Source organism: Misgurnus anguillicaudatus, chromosome 20 (genome assembly GCF_027580225.2).
Source record: "Misgurnus anguillicaudatus chromosome 20, ASM2758022v2, whole genome shotgun sequence".
Lineage (NCBI taxonomy): Eukaryota > Metazoa > Chordata > Actinopteri > Cypriniformes > Cobitidae > Misgurnus > Misgurnus anguillicaudatus.
Window position 1 is genome coordinate 29417536 of NC_073356.2, and position 22694 is coordinate 29440229.

At 37.7% G+C, this 22694-nt stretch overlaps 2 protein-coding genes across 3 annotated transcripts; both read left to right on the forward strand.

Annotated features, from left to right (window-relative positions):
• The first annotated feature begins 2736 nt into the window (after nucleotides 1–2736).
• il11b (interleukin 11b) lies at nucleotides 2737–10363 on the forward strand. The gene is made up of 5 exons (XM_055219942.2): nucleotides 2737–2847; nucleotides 5263–5423; nucleotides 5600–5689; nucleotides 7007–7165; nucleotides 7252–10363. Exons 1-5 carry the CDS (start codon nucleotides 2841–2843, stop codon nucleotides 7405–7407), a joined length of 573 nt encoding a protein of 190 aa, XP_055075917.2. The 5' UTR covers nucleotides 2737–2840; the 3' UTR covers nucleotides 7408–10363.
• A 242-nt stretch (nucleotides 10364–10605) lies between these two features.
• Nucleotides 10606–19094, forward strand: LOC129455262 (serine/threonine-protein kinase SBK1). 2 transcript variants are annotated; one of them, XM_055219940.2, is made up of 4 exons: nucleotides 10606–11378; nucleotides 13969–14113; nucleotides 14269–14471; nucleotides 15551–19094. In XM_055219940.2, the coding sequence occupies exons 1-4, from the start codon at nucleotides 11373–11375 to the stop codon at nucleotides 16196–16198; spliced, it is 1002 nt and encodes a 333-aa protein (XP_055075915.1). In that variant the 5' UTR covers nucleotides 10606–11372; the 3' UTR covers nucleotides 16199–19094. The 2 variants fall into 2 exon arrangements, with proteins under 2 accessions (XP_055075915.1, XP_055075916.1); XM_055219941.2 differs by lacking the exon at nucleotides 10606–11378 and having other exon boundaries at nucleotides 13963–14113.
• Nucleotides 19095–22694: the final 3600 nt, after the last annotated feature.

Sequence of the window (22694 nt, forward strand, 5' to 3'; positions counted from 1 at the left end):
CCTATATCGGCCAGGTCCCCTTTTAAAATGTCCAAATACGTACCAGGCTTCTCTCATGAGAATGGCTAACTTCGTATGAATTCATACAAAGTTAATCGTGCAAAAACGTATGATTCTCATGAAAAAATAAACAATAACGAAACCCAATCCCTAACCCCGCCTCTAACCCTAGAACTGAATCAGCCCATTTTGTTTATAAATCAATAAGAACGGTTTTGTGAACTGAATAAATACATTCAATAAAAAGACCATAAATCCAAAACTTAGTTGAATCAAATATTGGTATTTCACTTATGACCACATGAAGAAGAACATGTTTTAGTCTATACTACCACAAATCTATTGCGTCTTTGAGAAATAGCGAATGGGAGATTCTCACGAAATCCAGACTTAAAAGGTGTCCAGCATCAATTTTTAAAAAAAGTAATTGAAGCCATTTTTTTTGCACATATAAGATTAAGGTCTGAACTTACTATAACCATTATTTTTAGAGGATTTAAAAAAATATTTCATATAAAATTGTTTCAATTTTTTAGATTAGCATTATTAAAAATTATCATTACCGCAACATGGTAATACATTAAATAACTGTACGCTCACACCGCCGCAGACTTGAGCTTCCAAAGTTACCGAAAGTCATTCATTTACAATGGATGGCGTCAAATCTATCGGCGTCGCGTTTTGGGCATCTTGAGCGACCAGAGCGTCAATTAGAAATTTGAAAGAAGCTCAGAAGCTGGTAATGAGCTATGACGCGGTTCAGCGGCAAGCATCGGCAAAACGCCAGCAACCAATCAAAATATAGCCTAGATGTTCTTCGCTGGCTGATTACGGAGAAACATACAATGTAAATTCTCGTTTCTACCAAAACATAAGTTCTGAGAAAACAATGTTCAGAGCGGCCAAAGCTTCAACAAGCCTCCCCATACTTTTTGACAAGCGACCTTGACCGGGCGGCCTGAGCTTCTTTGGACGCTCAAGTCTGTGGCGGTGTGAACGTACAGTAACGTAACAGGGGTCAAGGCAAATCATACAAAAATCTACGAATGTGGTCGTATGAAATAATATAAATTAGCCAACTCGTAAAATATGTACGAATTCTTGTGAGATATAGCGTTGCATTTACATACAAATATGTATACATTTGGTACCAGTACACTGTAAAACATTTCTGTAGAAATTACAGTGTTACTGGGTATTACTGGCAACTAGCTGCCAGTAACTTACTGTAGATTTTACATTTATGTTATTAACTGACAACAGTTTGTTGAAAGTTAAATAAAAATGAAACATTTTCAGTCTTTATCTTCTACAGTAAGTTACTGGCAACAAGCTGCAAAATTACAGCAATTTTTTTACAGTGTAGGTTCCATTTAGGATACTTTCATGCACTCTTGTGTACTAATATGAACCTCTTAGTAGGGCTGTCACAATGATTAAATAATCTTTTATCACAATTGTTTGACCTCATCGCAATGATTTCAGATCACCGCAATGATTGCACATCTCTCAAAAAAACACAAGGGGGAGCTGCAGCGCCTGTAGAAACTAGACAGTATCAGATTACTTTGAAAAATGTGTTATGTGTATAAATATTTATTGCCAGATAAACCTTGCAAAAGATTTCATTTAAATAATCACAACAATCTGTGAAAATTAATTCATAAACAAAAAAATGTATGAGAATTAAATGTGAAAGCAATAAACAGGCAATTAATCGTCATAATCGCCACAATTTATTAAACAATTAACCGTCAGACAAATTTCATAATCGTGACAGCCCTACTAATATAAACTATATTATGATAGAGTGACCATCTAGGTATCATATTTTTTTACCAGTGACTCTGGGATGTCAAGCGCCATAAGGACCAACTGTAATCCACACATGACCTTTTTTGTCCTCGTAAAAGCTTTTAGCTGTGGCTTCCAACGGTCACATCTTGGCGATAAGATTTTTCAGAAATGTGTATTCCATGAAACCTATTTGTTTTTGGACAAATTATTCCCTTAATCTATCACTGTACTAAATTTACCAAACCACGAGATTCTAGGGTACTCCGACCACTTCCTGAAGAGGTACAGGATATACGCACAGCGCTAACAGTCGCTTTTCTTATCAACGTAAAGCTTGCAGTCATCGCAGTCAAAAGAGCAAAAACGAGTGGGTGAGAATGAAAGGAAAAAAGACATGGGGGGTGTATGTGCATTCAGGCACAAAGACAGTTGTGCATTTTGGGTGCCTTGAGTGGAAATAACAGGGAGATGTGTCAGAGACCATGCGGACGACGTGTGGGGTAGACGCATTGTTGGGGAGTCGGGTCTGCTAGACTAGTGGGTGTCTCTGTGTCTGGGTGTTATGACTTTCTTCTGTTGTACAACTTATTCATCTCAGAACCGTTTTATGTCTCATCTGAGTCCATCATCTCTACTGTAATCTGATATAATTGTAATAAAAGGTCACTTTTATAAGAGAGTTAGGACACTGATGTCCAAAAACACAAATCACTAGACTATACAGTCTATCACTAATGTACATTAGTGAATAAATGCTTATGTGCTTAAGAGGCCCTGTCAAAAAAAAAAATCCTAAATTAGAAACATGGGTCACAAGCCAAACACAAGCCAGTTGTTGGCGGAAATCATTTAAAAACTGAATTCACTAGAAAAAAGATACGTTCAGCGTGAGGGGGTGTGTGTAGTTTTATGTGAATGACTCAGTCTGTGTCATTACCCATAGTATATAAGAGACTCCTTTCACTTCTCTAAATGTTAGTTGAGTGATAACACTAGTTTGTACACAGGGCAACTTTATTACCATTTGAGGTTTTAGGATTACCATGAGACGTAAGTGTTTTCCCCTCATTCCTTTTCAATTAATAACACAGGCATGGTGTAATGTGAAGGGCGTATGGGATGGATCCTGTAGAGGGAGACTTTTCCTTTCTTTGCTTTCCATGAATTTTGTTTGGGAACTGTAATGATATACAGTAAGAGCCAAAGTAAACAAATTTAGCAGGATACTCTAGTTTACTAACCTTGAGTTTATTCAAGGCATACTATATACATTTTAATGACTTAATGAATTTTATAGATATTGTGTATTGGGTGTGCCTGTGATGTTGTGGGAATTGCATCATAAGGTTGCATGTGTATTACAAAGCATGGATACAGTTTTTTGCTTTTTATGTAAAAAAAACTTTGTTTTTAATACCTTGACTAGTTGTCAGAAAGGAAATTGTTAAGTTTGTATGTGATTGATATTTGTTTAAATTATTACCATACTGTATATCATATAACCCAATTTTCAGATTATTCTGGGGGCTTTTCAATATTTAAATGTGAAAACCTAGCTCATTTTTTGTGATTTAACTTTTAATAAATCATCATATTTAATGTAAAAAAAAAATCTGTTAAAATGTAAACTTGATATCTTTAATATTGACTGAGTAAGATCATGTCAAAGATTAAAATTAATGACTAAAATCAAACTTTAATGCTCCTAATTAGATTACAAGACTTGGATTTCACAGACCGGATCGCAAATGAATACATTTGGTGCTCCGAATTCTAATAAAATAATGGTCAACATTCAAAAAAAATTTATTCAATTTGATGTATATAGCGCTTTTCACAATTAGTAACTGTTTCAAAGCAGCTTTACATTAATAGAAGCAGACAACATAAGTAGCAAAATACAGCGGCTGAGATTAAGGTTGCTAGGTTAAGCCGTCTGACTCCCAGGGTAGGAAAAAAACCTAGGAGAAAAACCCAATGGGAAATGTCCTAGGAGGAAAAAAACCCTTAGAAGAAATATATATATTATATATGTGTGTAAACGAATAAGGAGATTAGATGGATTCAGCCGGTGGTCAAAGGTCAATGACATCAAGGTCAAAGGTCAATGTCCTTTTTCTCCTGATCTAAACATAATTTGTGGCTTTTACAGTAGTTACAGTAATGATCTCAAACTCAGGTATTTCTGTAAATGTGATCATGCAATTAAGATTTTAAGCTGATCCAGGATCAGTGTTGCGGTTCTTTGGGGTAATAATGCACAACGCTATCTGCGTATACGTACTGTAAGTGAAACGATGCTATCAGCGAGAACCAGAGTCATTTTCCACTCGAACTGACGGAAGGATGCTTGCGAGTGAGTCAACCGTCGGCCTCAGTGCTAATTGACTCAATTTGATCTTTCGCTTCGCCTACTTGTTTTGATGGAGATCGTCGCCGTGCCATCAAATCCGCTAGGGTGGCACGCAATGGTAATCGGTGACCCCGACAATTTCTCCATTTAGAAAGGTTCCAAGCATGTTAATTTCCTTTTGACGTTTATCACGAGACTGAATCACAGAGTTATCTGCTAAATGTGTTCATTTGAAGAGCTCAAATCTTCAGACGGAGTTCGGCCATGGCTCATTTGAGTTGCTGTAGCTAAAGACCGGACCAAACATCAAACAGGCTGCACTTTAGCCAATGATCAGTGTCTTACTAGCGTTCAATTACTGATCAAATAATCCTGTGTGTTTATAAATTAGTATCTATTTTCAATTTTCTCTATGAAAAATAAAAAATATGTTGGCAATGCTAAATTTAGACTTGAGATAAAGATTAGTAAGAAATGGTATCTTTTGATACCTAAAAAGAATTGTTGAAAAGAACCATTTATTCTTAAGTGTATGTGGTTTTATTAAAATAACAAAATGTAAACATATTACCCAAAACGTGCATGTTTCACTCCAATGTTTCACATTAAATTCACTTATGACTAAGGCAGACTGGACATTCCTAGGTTCAGTGTTTTGCTTACATTTCCACTAGGTGCAGGATTACCAATTTGGTGCGATTTCATGACCTCAGTTTAGCCCCTTGTGTTCATTCTGCACGTACATTTTGGCATGACGGCATCGAAGCATTACATCCGAAAAAATGCTGACTCACATCCTTTCATCCAAATAGCATCTCCTAATTCTGTAATTCACAGTGACATCTTTAAAGCGTTACACACCCTGGCATCACTTACACGCATGCCTTGGAAATTCCTGCGGGGTGCTCTAAATTTCATCCCATCCGGTGTACACAGTACAAGGCAGAGCCTTTTTGCGCAAACTGAATCAAGCAACTGTTTACAGAAGATGAGGACACACACCGCAGCACCTGTGCAAAGTTGTGAATCAGATGAGTAGCAGCTGTTTCACTGACATATGAGAGTCATCATCATCATCATCATCATCATCATCTTTCTTTTTATGCTGACAGTGCTTCCCGAATCCACCCTTTCTCTGATCTTCCTAATGACTTGGACTGAGCTCTTTCACTTCACTGTGGGCCGTCCTGTTTCTTCGTCACATGGAAGAGAAGGCCTGCAGAGGCTTCAGGACGAAATGCGCATACTGTCCACATTGTTAACAGAGAAAATGGTAAGCAAATGGTTAAACCTTTTTAAATGCATGTTACATAACTTTTGAATCTGGAAAAAAGCTACAAAAGCTGCTGGGACATTACCCTTTAAAAAGGTCCTAATGCGTTACACTTTGAGGTACACATGTGTATTTTTGATGTATTTTTTATGGTGCTAATATGTATTTTTTTACAGGATATGTCAGAGATGATGGAAGACTTTGAACATGATCTTACCTCACTACCCACACTGAGATTCACAGCACAAGACCTGAAATCTCTTGAGGTAGGACATCCGTTCTTTACCTTGTCCAATGTAACTTTTTTGGGGGAAAGTAACTTGCATTACAATATTAAGGTACTCCCAAAAAGTAACTAATTGTGTTACTTAGTTACTTTTCATGGAAGTGATGCTTATGTTACTTTTTAGTTACTTTTGCGTTACTTTTCTTGGTTGAGGCTTGATCTCTTTCAGGCCTTGCAGGTGTTTTTATGACTAAAAGTCCTGCATTAACAAAAATCTGGCCTGCCATCTTCGCCTGGGAAAACCCAGACAACTTCCGGCAGATTTAGATTTGCTCTGAAAGTAGTCTGGCAAAGAGGCCATTAAAGCCATTTTCTAATGCCGAGAAATAGCGGCAACAATCAGACACGCTGGTGCGGGCTTTACACGATGATGACGACAGCGCAGCGACGGTGAAGCAGATAATAGGCTTTTTTGCAAGAATCGACAACCGGATGACGTCAAGTTCCGTGAGAGCGATTTAAAAGCAAACTCCTCCGTATGATTTCGCGAATCGCTCTCGCAGTAGGCTACTTTGACGTCATCCGGCTGTTGATTCTTGCAGCGCCGCATGAAGTTGAACAAGCCTTTTGTACATTACAAAGATGGTTGCCGTCGTGGACCATCACTCATTCGAATCAGCTATCAAGTCTGTTTAAAGCAATTTAAACTTTTGTTTTTTCGTTAAAGCCCGAGCAAAGAACAACAATCAAAGCCTTCATATCTAAAAAAAAAAAGTAGAAAAAAGTAGTTATCGCTGTCTTACCGACTGGATCTGGCAAAAGTCTGATATAGCTCTGCATACGTCATCTCTTTCATCGCTGTGATTGGTTTTAGGTCTATCCAATTGCACACAGAGGCATTTGAGAGACGTCTGTTGGTGACGCCCCTTAGGAAATTATTTGTCTATGAAGCTTTGCCAGACCATAACTCAGTTACTACTGAAAATGGTCTGGTTTTAACCAGGTTACTGCCATCAATGTTTCTGACTCAAACTGTTCCCACACAGGCGTGTACGCATGGAGTGCATAATGTGACTACGCGTTTAGTTTATTTCAGTACATTATTTTTTTAAATCGAACTAATTAAACTAAAAAAGTAACTTGCATTACTTTTTTGAAAAAGTAACTCAAATGTTAATGTGTACATTTATAAAGTAATGCGTTAGTTTACTCGTTACTTCAGAAAAGTAATATTATTACGTAATGCACATTACTTGTAATGCGTTACCCCTTACACTGGTAGCCACCCCAATATTAATATCAAGAACCGACCAATCAGACAAAGAGATTATCTTGACATGCTGTTTATGTCTCACAGGTGAGCAGCACCTTAGCACATCTGAACTCCGGTCTTACATCATTTCTCTTTCACCTTGACTGGCTGATGCAGAAACAGAACGAATTTGAGATGGATTCTAGTAAGACAGAGAAGCTCATTCATCGCATCAAAAGCATCAGCCGCAAAGTGCTCAAAGAGGTAAGAGCTTTTTTTACATTAGTAAGCTAACATGAACAATGAGCAATATAGTTATTGCTAATATTAATAACAAATCTTTCTTACAGATTGGGAGCGCACCACCCGAGTTTGTACGCCCTACCCTGCCTACCCTAAATACATCCTGGAGTATGTACCAGACCACAATGGAGATCCAAAAGAAACTGTATTTATTCTGTGACTGGTACAGGAGAGCTCTCGGAGTTCTGAAACGTAGACGATAGCGGCTCATATCGAATGAAGCCTGTAGCCCTCCTCTCATCTTCATGCTGTCGGCACAGTGGCCTTAAAGTTTCCAATTCCTTAAAGGAGGGGTAAGCGGTATTGGACAAGTACGTTGGGCCGAGTACCAAAACACACTTGTAGCTAATCATCAGTAAGGGGCGTGTCTACTAATAATGGGGAGGATAGTGCGCTCAGACTTACTTGCGCTACTGCAAGTATTTAAGCCTGCAGCATGTGTATGCGTTCTATGTCTCCTGTTACCAGGCATTTGTCCGCAGCAACACACCAACCTCTGCTTCTTCCTCTGTGCCGATTGTTTAACATCCAAGGGGCAAACTTCCAATCCCACTCGTAATTCCAACACCAAAGCGACTTACACTTTTGTGACTTAAACCTTTTGAGTGACTACCGTTGAGCTAGGTGGGTGTGGTTTCAACATCCAGGCACCTCAGCTCCATACGTTCCACCTCTTTGTCCATTTTTTTATCCGTGAGTGACTCGTGGTGACGCAATGCCATGATGACAATGCTGGCTCCGCCCACCTTTAGCTTCAGAAATGCAAAATTCCTTTTAAGGAAGCGCCGCCATATTTGCAATGCCTCAGGTCTTGTTAGAACAAGACTTGTCGATCCGGCACATGCCAAAGGATCCTATTATTTGACGATGGTCAATTGGCTCTTTTACTGGGAGGCGGGACTAGAGCTATTCTTTATTTATATTAATACCAGTGATGCATCTTGTTAATATTAAGTATCTTTTAATAAGCTCTTCGGACACCTACGGGTGACGTCACGGACACTACGTCCATGTTTTATACAGTCTATAGGTACATTCACATTATAAGCGACTTTGTCGCTGTGTCACTTGTCTCTTTCAAAAGAGGTGTGTCTAAATCTGGTTGTCATAAACAAATGAGTAACATCCACTCCAGTAACTGACGAGAGACGGATGACGTGAACTCCACTGCTTCGCTCTCATCGGTAGTCGCTCCCGAAAGTCGTTCATAATTTTCATAAAGTTAAACATTTCTTTGTCGCGCTACTGGGCACGCCCCATCCAGTCGCCAATGGCCACTGTCGCACGTGTCGCCAATCTTCCATTGAAATCAATGAGATCGCGTCGCTCTGCTATTGCTAGTCGCTGCTAGCCTGAATGCAGCTTATGTAAGCGTTGCCTTCCGCGTGAAACTAAACAAAACCATTCACATGTTAAAACATGCAGTACTAGTACCAAAACGCATTCGACCTGGATTACTAGTAAAACACATTGCTTTTACACTTTTACGACATCATACGCTCAGCCGGCTGGCACAGCATATTCATTGCCTGGGTGGGTTGTGTATGTATGTGTGGGGCGGGTCTATCAAATTAGGCTCCGAAAACTTTTGGGGGTAGCGGCGTGTTTGTTTTGGTGTTTTGAAATATCAACAACGTTTACCCAAAAAAAGCTTACCCCTCCTTTAACTCTTCTGTTCAGATTCCTCCATTTCATTTTATCCTGAATAAGAGGAGTTTTTCATACATTTCATATTTAAATTATATATTTAATATTTAAAGTTATTTATTGATGAGTTGTTTGTTTACATTGAAGTATTTTTGTAAAATGTTTTCAATAAGGGTGTATTAAACATTAGTAAATGCATTAACTAACAGACATTAATACATCATGTATTAATTCATGTTAATGTTAGTTCATGTCAATACAGTTAGTCATGTAAGTTCATGGGGCATTCAGTTAACAGTTACAATGCTTGATTTTATAAATGTAGTACATTTACATGAAGTAATTAACTAATTGTTAACAAATACAACCTTATTGCAAAGTGTTACCAGTATTTTTTATACACAAAGTGGATGAGACAGCACTTTATGAAAATCTTGCTTGTGCCAAATGGGACTTTGTGAAATCAACTGCAGGCAGTTGCTAAAAGTGGTCACTAGATGTCGCCATGTAACACATTATTGTGCTATAGTGAAATGATGCAGTCTAGGTCGTGCAGTTATTTAATTTTTTTATTTATTTATTTCGATCACGTCCTACTTGACATATCAAAGTGACCAAATTATCATTTGGGTCTTAGAAAAAACAAGAAAATTACCTTAAAAGTTTTATTAAGGCTTATTCATTCAAAGAACTGTTGAACAAATGAAATGATGTGAGGAATAAATTTGGTTTTAATGTTTATACCTTTGTTCAGATTACATAATATTAAAATACATATTTTCCAGATTTCCCAGGAACAAAAAAACTCTGTCTGTTCCTCACAGCTTTGTTTACATGCAGCTTTGTTTTACGTTTTGAAATGCACACAATGTCTGTGACGTTACCTTTTGTTTATTCTTTACTTGTGTTTAGTCTACAGTGTGAAAATGTAAGAGATTGTGAACTGATGCAGGATGCAGTAACTAAGGTCAAAGTTTTTCCAAGTTTAAGAGTTTAAGACAACAGACTGACACATTCATACAAAGCCTAAATTTACGTTGTTTAGTCACCAGGCCCATAATGAAGTGGTGTTAACATTTGATAATCATTTGGAAAAATCATTCATTTGTAACATAAGTATGTCTACTAAACTCTAATGCACCATGATTTGAGATGCATATGATTCAGTGCTTGTATGAGTCACAGTGTTACTTGTTTTTATTTTTCATACATTTCAATATTTATTTATTTTTGTATTTATTATTTGTGTATTTAATTGTTTCATCACATTGTTTTTCAATAAAAATGTTACATTACAATTTTACATTCTGTGCCAAGGAGATACTAAAGTATGGGAACATTGTGTTTGGAACCAATATGTACTTTTGGGGTACTAATATGCGCTCATTGATACCCGCATGTACCTCTCAGTTACTAATATGAACTTACAAAGGTGTACTTTTTTTAAAGGGTACAGCATGGGACCATTTTATGATCATTTATTTTGACAGTGTACAGGAACATAAACTTCTTAATAAAAGAACGAAATGATGAATCATCCATCATCCAAGCATTTGTAATGCTTTTTTCGTGACCAATTATATTTGTTGTATTTTCATGCATGTTACTAAAATAAACTTTAACTTCCTTATAGGTTCTTGCGATGCCAAATTTAACCGCCCCTGTTTGGCTGAGCATTTTCTTAAGCTCAAGTAGATCCAGTTATAAATTACGAGACATAGTCAAGCGTGAATATCAAAATCTTGGGCACGTCAGCTGATGCCAAACGGTGCAGAACGAAGGAACGAGATATCCTACAGACTGTTCACTCTTAAAAGCTAAAGGTGCTTAACAGCGATGCCTAAAAGATCCATTTTTGGTTCCTCAAGAGTCATTTAGTCAACAGTTCTTTAAAAGAACCATTTCTTTCTTACCTTTTAATAAATCTAAACTGAGCTAAATGTTCTGGCATGTGAGGCATCCTAATTTTTATGAGAGTGTACAGCAGCATATAAAGCTTAAAAAGACAGGGTGGACAGAACTGGACATGACTTGGCAGCGTTAAGCAGAGCAAGAGATTTGCAGTATAAGCTTTATCATTCAGCTACGCCACAGCTGTTAGATTTGTCATGCACGCTGAGAGAGAGAGGAGTTGAAAACGTAATCGATCATGCTGGTAAAAGTCATGACATGTGTCAAAGCCTTCATCCACAAGTACACTAAACAGGGCAGAGGGACAGATAACACAGCAGTTTGTCCGGTAAATATCTCATACGGTTTGGAAACAAAGAGCTTATTGCACACAATGTGCCAATAGAAATGAACCCTATAACATCCAAGGGGCGTTGATGACAACATGAAGCAGGTAGAAGAGAGATCATGACGCCCTTATAAACCAACAGAGACGAAGGCAACCTCAATCGTGTGGTTTATGACTGGTTAACCTGATGTGTTTGGTTGACCTGCAGCTTTAAGGGACCAGAACTGATTGATAGGAATCTGCACCTGAATATTTTCTTTACAGCATTCAGCGACAAAAAATATGACGGTAAGTTTATTCTTAATACAGGCACAATGTAGGAATATATGCATTAGGTTATAATGTATGTGTGTTACTTATGGAATATATATTGTATGTATATATGTTCATATTTAAACAGCATCATGTAAAGTTATAAAGTTTAGGTTTGGCAATGATTGCTTGAAAAAGACCAGGGCTAGTTATCACACTTTTTACTCCAGTGAATATTTTTGCATGATGGCAAACCTTGGATACATAAATGTTAAAATATTTACATATTGATTAGCAAAAAAAGAAAAACTGCTGAACATTTAATAAAAATGAACACACAAAATGTCATGTCGCTTTGGACAAAGTTTCTACTAAAAATGAATAAAAGTAAATGGACACATGTTGATGTTTTATGACAGCGTGCCCCAAAATATGGAGTAAGTTGTCACAATGGATCCTGCCATTAAACAGGCTTTTGAGTACATTTTAAACAGTAAGAAATACATAAACATTAGAAAACATGATAACGTGTTCTGACCTGACATTTATAAAATTTTATATTTATATTATTTATATAATATTTTATATAATACATTTTTAATATATAGGTAAATGTATGCTAGTGTAGTTTTTTTTTTTTGTTCACTTATTGACCCAAGAATATAGCATATATATATATATATATATATATATATATATAAATTATAAGTAAATAAATAGATAGATAAATAAATAAATATATCATATGTAAGTAAATAAATAAAAAAATTATTATATGTGTTAATAAATAAATAAATTACATGTAAATATATATATATATGTAAATATATATGTATGTATGTATGTATGTATGTATGTATGTATGTATGTATGTATGTATGTATGTATGTATGTATGTATGTATGTATGTATGTATGTATGTATGTATGTATGTATGTATGTATATATATATATATATATATATATATATATATATATATATATATATATATATATATATATATATATATATATATATATGTAAATACAAAAATAAATATATTATATGTAAATAAATGAATATATTATATGTAAATAAATAAATATATGTAAATAAATAAATATTATATGCAAATAAATAGGGATGCACGATATATCGGCCGACATATCGTTATCGGCCGATAACTGCTTATTTTATATTATCGGTTATCAGTCTGATAGCAAAATTAGGCCGATAAATGAAAGCCGATAAATGATGGATTATTTTGGTATGTTGAACCACTTCACTTGCTCTTGCTGGCCATGTGAAGTTTTGATTGGTGCTTTCTGTGACATAGCATGAAGATGACACGTGATGCGGGCTTAAGAAGATGCTAGTCTAGCGCAAAGCCAAGATTTCCGCGGTCTGGAAGTTTTTCATTGCGAAAATAATATATATATATCGGTTATCGGCCCCCAAATATAAAGAGTTATCGGTTATCGGTATCGGCCAAAATTTCCATATCAGTGTAAATAAATAAATAAATAAATGAATAAATAAATAAGTAAATAAATATGTAAATAAATAAATAAATATATTATACGTAAATAAATAAATATATTATATGTAAATAAATAAATAAATATATTTTTATATACATAATATATATAACATACAATATAATACAATATATATATTAATAGTTAATATATATTTGCATTTATATTTGGGCATTTATCAGATGCTTTCTAAAGCAACGTGAGTTTAATTTTGAGATAAAAATTGCAAAAAAACTATTCCAGTTTAAAAGTTTTTATGCAAGTTGAAATCCTTAAACAAAGCATCTGTGTATTAAAAAAATTTGTTTTTAAACCTTAGTTGCTGCGATATCGGCTTCCCCGTGTCACAACATAACTGAAAACTTTAAAAAATGTGTTACATAACAATTCACAACATTTCTATCTAATCCAGAAGCTGTGCGGTCTATTTCTTTGTTCCTCAACTACACGAATCTTTCCACGGGTCATCTGTTCTCACACAACTGATGCCCAACAGGTGCATCTTATTCCTCTTGTGCAACACTGATCCTCTATCCTCATCCCATAATCTTTCTGCATTTGGGACACGGCCAGGCACGCATTAACTGCTTGTCTTTCATGAAAATTACTGTATGCCCGACCATCACATCTGACACCAATACTAGGACTATTAATGAACAGAACACATGATGATAATCTCATGAGGCTCAGATGAGGCTACAGTTTATGTCCATTTCTGGTGCTGTCCCACACAGCTGTCCGGGGAGAGTTACGATTCTCAGATCCTTTCACGGAAATGTTTCTTTCACTGTCAAGTCCCTGTAATAGTATGCATTGACAGACTACTATCACTATGATTACTATTCCACCAGATCCACTGACCAATGTATTTGCTTTCGACAAGGGATTTGTGATATTTATGTTGACAGCCAGAGAAACTAAGACACAAAAAATATGGGGGCAAATTGAGAGGAGCTTTACTGAACGCACTAACACATGTATTGTACAATATCAAAAAAATAAATCGAATAACTGTTGGACAAGATACAAATTCTCTCCTAAATTACATTAGGTGTTAATGTTTTGCACATCCAGTTGTAACTTTGATCATGGCTGGTTTTGTATGCAGACACATACAAGACTCTTGGATGAGTTGTGTCACCTCACAGCTCAGTCACTGGCATCACTGGAGACCTCAGATCATTTCCAGATCATTAAACTTCTAGGAGAAGGCTCATACGGCAAAGTCATGCTAGCTATGCACAAGAAGAGAGGTTAGTGATGACAACCTTGACTTATGGCTTTTTATTTTTATCTATACTACATCACTTTATTGACCTACTTTTTACCTAACCCTAACCTGTGCCTCTCTCTTCCTTTATATCTGACCATTTCTACTCTTGTTTCTCCAATTTTGCAAATGCACTAGGAACTCCAATGGCTCTTAAATTCTTTCAACGAGACTCCACGTGTCTCCTGTCATTTCTGAGGGAATACAATCTCTCTTTGGCCTTTTGCACGCACCCGTCTTTAACTTCGGCTCTTGGTATCGCGTTCTCCACTCCTACCCACTACGTGTTTGCACAACAGCCTTGCATCTATGGTGACCTCTATGATGTCATTATTCCTGAGGTTGGTACATTTCAGTTTCAGTTTTTGCAGTCACCCACACAGCAAACGACTCCGGGCCAGATCCACACTGAAGTCAGTAGCTCCGGGGCAAATCCGGCCTGGAGTTGTGTGCTGTCGATGTTCACAAACTTATATATTGGAGTTAATAATTAACTATTTACTTATTTACAATCTTTCTGCAGCGTTGTCTGTTAAAGGATTAGTCAATTTTCTTTAAAAAATCCAGGTAATTTACTCACCACCATGTCATTCAAAATGTTGATGTCTTTTTTTGTTCAGTCGAGAAGATGTAATGTTTTTTGAGGAAAACATTGCAGGATTTTTCTCGTTTTAATGGACTTTAATGGACCCCAACACTTAACAGTTTTAATGCAGTTTAAATTGCAGTTTCAAAGGACTCTAAACGATCCCAGGCGAGGCGTGGGGGTCTTATCTAGCGAGACGTTTTGTAAGTTTTGGCAAGAAAAAATTTGCACTTTTAATCCACAACTTCTCTTCTTCCTCCGGCTGTGTGACGCGACCTCAGGTAATTGCGTAATGACGTCGAAAGGTCATTAACAGGAATGTTACATATAAGAAACGCACATTTGCGGACTATTTTAAACAGTAAACTGACACAAAGACATTCATTAGTATCATTTGACATACAACAACATCGGAACGGTCCTCTTTCTCCACACTTGTAAACATTGGGGTGTAGTTTCGCATATATTACGCGAGGTCGCGCTGGCGCATCACACGACCAAGGGAGGACGAGAACTTGTGGCTTAGAGGTGGATATTTTTTATTTTTCTTAACAAAAATGACAGTCGTTTCGCTGGAGGGGACCCTTGTGCCTCGTTTGGGATTGTTTGGAGTCCTTTGGAACTGCAATTTTAAACTGTATTAAAAGTGTTGGGGTTCATTGGGGTCCATTGGGATGGGAGATGTCCTGGAATGTTTTCCTCAAGGGACATGGTTTCTTCTCGACTGAACGGGGAAAGACATCAACATTTTTGGATGACATGGTGGTGAGTAAATTATCTGCATTTTTTTTAAGAAAATGAACTAATCCTTTAATGGTGTTATTTTTCTTGCAGGTCGGTATGGAGGAGAACCGTGTTCAGCAAGTGGCATCGCAGATCAGCGGTGCCCTCACTCATCTCCACTCGTTGGGTTTCGTCCACCGTGATGTCAAACCCGAGAACATCTTCCTATGTGACCGTGACTGCCGCTGGGTCAAGCTTGGTGATTTCGGCATGGCGAAGGCTGTGGGCACCAGGGTACAGTGCATATGGTACAGCTCCCCATACTGCACACCAGAGTCTAAAATAGCAAGAGTGACGAAGAAGATCGACTCTGGATGCTTTGAAGTGAACAACAATGGGAACAAGGAAAAGGTGCACGGTGAAAAACCTGAAAAGATGTACTGTACTGTAGATCCCAGTACAGACAGCTGGGCTTTGGGCATTCTGGTCTATGCCATGTTGACGGGAAACCATCCATGGTCCGAGACTGTATCAGACAATGTGGCATACAAAAGGTATTTACAGTGGAGGAAATGGGGCATTTCGGTATCAGAGAAGATTTGGTCACACCAGGAACCTTCACGCTTTATGAAATTCACCCCTCTTGCAGCCAGTCTTTTCAGATCTCTGCTTCATCCCCAACCCAAGTGCCGTGGCAGACCGGAAGAAATGGGAGAGTTCCTTGGAGGAGCTTGGCTGATGGATCAAAAGAAAGTCTAGTTGAGATCGGACCTTGTCATTTGGTCTTTCACTTTTTGTGTCAGGACAGTACGGTTTTAATGGTAAACCTGATAGTAAATTATTCTGTATAGGTAGTCGTGGCCTAATGATTCAAGAGTCAGGCTTATAACCTAAAGGTCGCCGGTTTGAGTCTCACAATCGGCAGGTTGAAATTGGTGTGCCCCTGAGCAAAGCACCTTAGCCCCAATTGCTCCCTGGGTGCTGCAATGATAGTTGCCCACTGCTCCAAGTGTGTGTGTGTTCACTTCTCATTGGAATGGGTTAAATGCAGGTCACATTTTAAGTATGGAAATACTTGACAATCACATCACTTAGTGATGGTTATACTTCACCTAAAGGTACATTCACATTATAAGCGATTTTGTCGCTGTTTGTCACTTGTCTCTTTCAACAAGGTTGTTAGGGGGCGTTTCTAAATCTGGTTGTCATAAACAAATAAGTAACATCCACTCCAGCAATTGACGAAAGACGGATGACGTGACCTTCACTGCTTCGCTCTCATTGGTAGTCGCTCCAGAAAGTCTCTCATGATTTGCATACAGTTAAACTTTTCTCAACTGTCGCGTGACTGGACACGGCCATCCGGTCACCAACGGTCACTGTCACTCGTGCCATGGAAAGTCACCAAACTTCCATTGAAATCAATGAGATTGCGCCGCTCTGCTACTGCTAGTCGCTGCTAATGTGAATGAGGCTTAACTTGTATTTCTTCACTGAGTGTTTTGTCATCTACAGACTACTGTAGCTTTCAGCTATAGTAACTTTACTTTTTGCAAATAGAAGAAAACCCAATCAAAACGAAGGAATGCTCAAAAATAGCTGGTATATAGGGGTATAAAAGTTTTTTTTGGGGGGGGTTTGAAAAACCTGTGCCACTACCATTGCTGCTCTCCAAAGTAATGCGGTTACTATGGAACAATTGGTAGGGATACTGGCATTTTTAAAGATTTGTAGCAAGCTTATTAGCATATGCATTCAGAAGTATAAATATACAGCGGGAAAATAAGTATAAGACACATCAGCATTTTTATTAGTAAGGGGATTTCTAAGGGGGCTAATCACAAAATTTCCACCAGATGTAGACATCAAGCCAAATATTGAATTCATACAAAGAAATCAGAACATTTAAGTATACAAGTTGAGTCATAATAAATAAAGTAAATGACATAGAGAAAAAGCATTGAACACACTTTATTTAATACTTTGTAGAAAAGCCTTTGTTGGTAATTATAGCTTCTAGACGTCTCTTGTATGGAGAGACCAGTCGTCTGCATTGCTCAGGAGTGATTCTGGCCAATTCTTCCACACAAATGGTCTTACATCTTGAGGTTCCTTGGGCCTCTTTATGATCTTTGATCTTCAGTTCTCTCCATATTTTCTATGGGATTTAGGTCAGGTGACTGACCACTTCATTGTTTTCTTGGCCTTGTGTTTGGGATCATTGTCTTGCTGAAATGTCCACCATCTTTTCATTTTCAGCTTTCTGGTAGGTGGCAGCAGATTTTTATCCAGAATGTCCTGGTACATTTCTCCATTCATCCTGCCTTCAATAATATGAAGTATTATTCCCAGTACCCCTTGCTGAAAAGCAGCCCCAAACCATGTTGCTTCCACCCCCAAAACTTAACTGTTAGCATGGTGTTCTTGGGGTGGTGGGCAGTGCCATTTCTTCTCCAAACATGGTGTGAAGAATGACTGCCAAAATATTCAATTTTGCTTTCATCTGACCATACTATAGTCTCCCAATAATCCACAGGCTTCTCCAAATGCTCTTTCGCAAACTTTAACCGAGCCTCAACGTGCTTTTTGTTCAGCAAAAAAGTTTTGCATGGTGAGCGTGCATGGATGTTATGGCGGTTCAGTGCATTGTTTATAGTTTTCTTTGAAACAACAGTACCTTCTGATGCAAGGTCTTCCTGAAGTTCTCATGTGGTTCTAGGCTCTCCTGATTATTCTTTGGACTCCTTGGACAGGGATCTTACGTGGAGCAGGTTTATGGTGAAGTGATGCGCTTTCCATTTCCAGCCCTCACAGTGCTCACAAGAGCATTCAGCATTCTGGAAATGCGCCTATAACCATTCCCCCATCTAAATGATTTTCAACGATAAGATCTTGAGAGAGTTCTTTGCTTTTACCCATCATGAAGTCTTTCCTGTGTGCATCCTGGGTAATGAAAAGCCTTTATAGGCCATCAATTAGGACTAAAGCAGCTGATATCAATTCGTACTGATAGGGGGGAGGGTTTCTCTTTCAATACTGACAGATTTCAGGTGATCTCTTGGCTTTCTGTGCCATTTTGCACCTTGTTCTCTTTATGTGTTCAATACTTATTCCCTGTGTCATTTCACTTTATTTATTATGACTCAACTTGTATACTTGAATGTTCTGATTTCTTTGTATGAATTCCATGTTTGGCTTGATGGCTACATCTGGTGGAAATTTTGTGTCAATGGCCCACTTAGAAATCCCCTTACTGATAAAAATGCTGATGTATTAAATACTTATTTTCCCTGTTGTACATTGCTCATCTCCAGACCAACTGGATGCTCTACAATACAAATTTAACTGGGAACAGATGGAGAAAGAGTTGTTTTATGATTCTTGGAAACAGTTCCTTTGAGGCATGACAGTTTGTTCACAACCATTTTGGGAAGCTATTTTTTATTTCCATGAAAGTATTGCTTTTATCTGCTCTGCCAACGCACATGAATGTTCCAGAATTAAAGCCAGCACAGCCAACAAAATTGTAACTGGAAGACTTCCATGTGTGTTTTTTCTAAAGAAATGTTACTAGTGTTTGTATTTACATGTACTTCGCTTTTTTTGTACATATCTGTATATCTTATTTCAGTTCAATAAAGTTTGTCCACCTATCGCTCTTTTATGCACTGTATGTGACTAGACAAAGTAAACTGTAGTGAGAGTGAGTAGGAACAGCTCTCAGATTTCAGTAGAGGACATGCAGACACATTTAAGCAGACAGACGGTACGTCCCAGCTTTCAAAAATAAACCCCACAGCATTAATATAACACCTACAGCCATCATCACCTCTGTCAGACACACACACACATGTGCAATCACAGAAACACATGCACTAACAACAAAGTCCAAAACAACCATTGTCTTGAAGTTGTCTCAACCAGTTTCAAGTTTTATTCACAGCACACACAGCTATGTGTAACGGATAGTCCTGCGGCTCAACTTTAAGCTTACTGAATCTCCTTCAACTGATTTATGAAGGCATATCATTGTAAATTATGAAGCTAATATGACAGCCATTATGAAACGCATACCGTACAAGCAAAATTATTGTAGGTTCCAGTAAGATATGTATTTTGAAACAGAAATGCAATACATACAATCTTTGCCCTTTCAATCAAAAACTATTTAGGCACCTTGTTAAGAAAGCAACAGCTGAAATAGCTCACTAAATAAGAGGAAGATGACGTGAGGTCATTGAACTACTATGCATTTCAGACGCCTGTACATGACCTTTCATTCGATATTCTATAATAAAATGTGTTTATGTATGTAAGTACAAGTCGGTATGCTACTTACATCATCCTGTATGTTTTAATTTGTATGCGATGTACTGTATATGCACATGTGTAAAAGGAGTATGTTGTGTGAAAGAGCAGAATACCATTCGTGCATTACAAACATTTTGCTTCATTACAAGTTGGAATGTAAACCCTTTAATGTGCTGCAAGCCAGCAGTTCTCGATTGCAGCCCGGGGGCCCAGAAGCACTTCACATTTTGGATGCCTTCATTAAGCCATATTTACACTATGGAGTATTTATAGTCTAAAACTTTTGCAAAGATGACTTTTGATAGTAGGGATGAAAGCATTTCATAGCAGACATCATTTAGTCTTGCATTTAACCCCTTAACTGTCACCCCCTTTGTGTGTGGGGGGGGGGATTACAAAAAAAGAATGCATCATGACGTTAAAACAAATTGGTTTTTTAGGTCAATTCAACCAGCTATTTTAAGTTTTGGCTTGTGAAAAGTTGACAAAACTTATTTATTTTATATTAAACATCTATAAAAAATGTAAATGTTTCAAACCAAAAATGCTTAAAAAATAAAGCCAAAAGTCTCATAAGTCAAACTGAGGGTTCTTTTGAGACACTTTTATTAAATTTATTATTAACAGCCACTAGGTGTAATTGTTTTGTTGCATACTTTTGTCAAAAATGTATTCATTACTGTCATTGCATTATTATTTAGAGCAGTGGTTCTCAAACGTTTTCAGCGTGCGGCCCCCTTTGTGTACGGTGCATTTCTTTGCCGCCCCCCCAAAGAAAATTTATGACAAAAAACAGTTCTAAAACCTCACATTTTAATTAAACAAAACATAAAATTATACAAAGTAGTGCTGCCTTGTTTTTTTTTAAAGTTTAATTTCACAGAATTCATGATAAATTAATGCATTTTATAAAATGACATAAAACTGGGGCCCCCCTGGCACAATCTCGCGGCCCCCCTGGGGGCCCCGGACCCCAGTTTGAGAACCACTGATTTAGTGCATCATTTTTAGAGCTTTCCAATGATATAAAGTCAAGAATGTAAAATGTGTAAAAATGTATATTATTTCTTCAATGCATAAGGGGTGTGGTTCTGGTCAAGACAATCTCCTGAACTCCAAACTGAATGTCAGGATGGTAAAGAAAGGTGATTTAAGCAATTTTGAGCATTGCATGGTTGTTGGTGCAAGACGGGCCGGTCTGAGTATTTCACAATCTGCTCAGTTACTGGGATTTTCACGCACAACCATTTCTAGGGTTAACAAAGAATGGTGTTAAAAGGGAAAACATCCAGTATGCGGCAGTCCTGTGAGTGAAAATGCCTTGTCAGAGGTCAGAGGAGAATGGGCTGACTGATTCAAGCTGATAGAAGAGCAACTTTGACTGAAACTTTGACTCGTTACAACCGAGGTATGCAGCAAAGCATTTGTGAAGCCACAACACGCACAACCTTGAGGCGGATGGGCTACAACAGCACAGGACCCCACCGGGTACCACTCATTTCTACTACAAATAGGAAAAAGAAGCTACAATTTGCAGGAGCTCACCAAAATTGGTCAGTTGAAGACTGGAAAAATGTTGCCTGGTCTGATGAGTCTCGATTTCTGTTCAGACATACAGATGGTAAAGTCAGATTTTGGCGTAAACAGAATGAGAACATGGATCCATCATGCCTTGTTACCACTGTGCAGGCTGGTGGTGGTGATGTAATGGTGTTGGGGATGTTTTATTTGCACTCTTTAGGCCCCTTAGTGCCAATTGGGCATCGTTTAAATGCCACGTCCTACCTGAGCATTGTTTCTGACCATGTTCATCCCTTTTTGACCACCATCTACCCACTTCCAGCAGGATAATGCACCATATCACAAAGCTCGAATCATTTTAAATTGGTTTCTCGAACATGACAATGAGTTCACTGTACTAAAATGGCCCCCACAGTCACCAGATCTCAACCCAACAGAGCATTTTTGGGATGTGGTGGAACGGGAGCTTCGTGCCCTGGATGTGCATCCTACAAATCTCCATCAACTCCAAGATGCTATCCTATCAATATGGGCTAACATTTCTAAAGAATGCTTTCAGCACCTTGTTGAATCAATGCCACGTAGAATTAAGGCAGTTCTGAAGGCAAAAGGGGGTCCAACACAGTATTAGTAGGGTGTTCCTAATAATCCTTTTGAGTGTATTTATATTTACAAGTAAATGTAAACACAAACAGACGAATTGATTGACAGGCAGTGTTTATGACTGGCTGTTCTGATTGGCCACTCCACTGACACATTCCCTAACTTTTAATTTTACCAGACACTCCTTTGGGAAATCTTAAAAAATGTATAGGGCCATATCAACAACAACAAAAGCTTATAGCATAGCATATTATTAACATTATCCAAAATAAAGTTCATAATCTATTACACCAGCATGCACACCGCTAGAATAAAAGTGATAACACACTTGTTCACATCAAAAACAAACACATACAAACTACTGAATGTACTGTAACAAATTAATCAACAAGTGAACAGCTGACCTCAAAACAGGCCTCCGTATTACCCAAGAACATTTCCTTGCATCATTTCAAAACAGATCCACACGCAGTGTCCGAAGGATATTGATAGGACATTTTGTCAAGTTCATTGGTTCTATTTCTGTGGCCCCTTGGTGTGAATGAATCCTCCTCGTTGAGGAATAGCAGTGGCATGAGTTTTACTTGACATTTCTTTTTTTTTTTTTGCTGTGGCGGAACAATCAGCATATAATAAAGTCATAAAAGTTTCGCTAAACTAAGACTTTTGTGCTAAATTCAACACCTCCTATAGACATACCATAGTATTTTGTAACAAGCAAAGCAGACTAAAGGTTTACATGTTACTCTTGCATGAAAATCTTGCACGTCTGCATGCATTCATCACGCAAAGCTATCATATGACAGAGGCATCGCAGTGG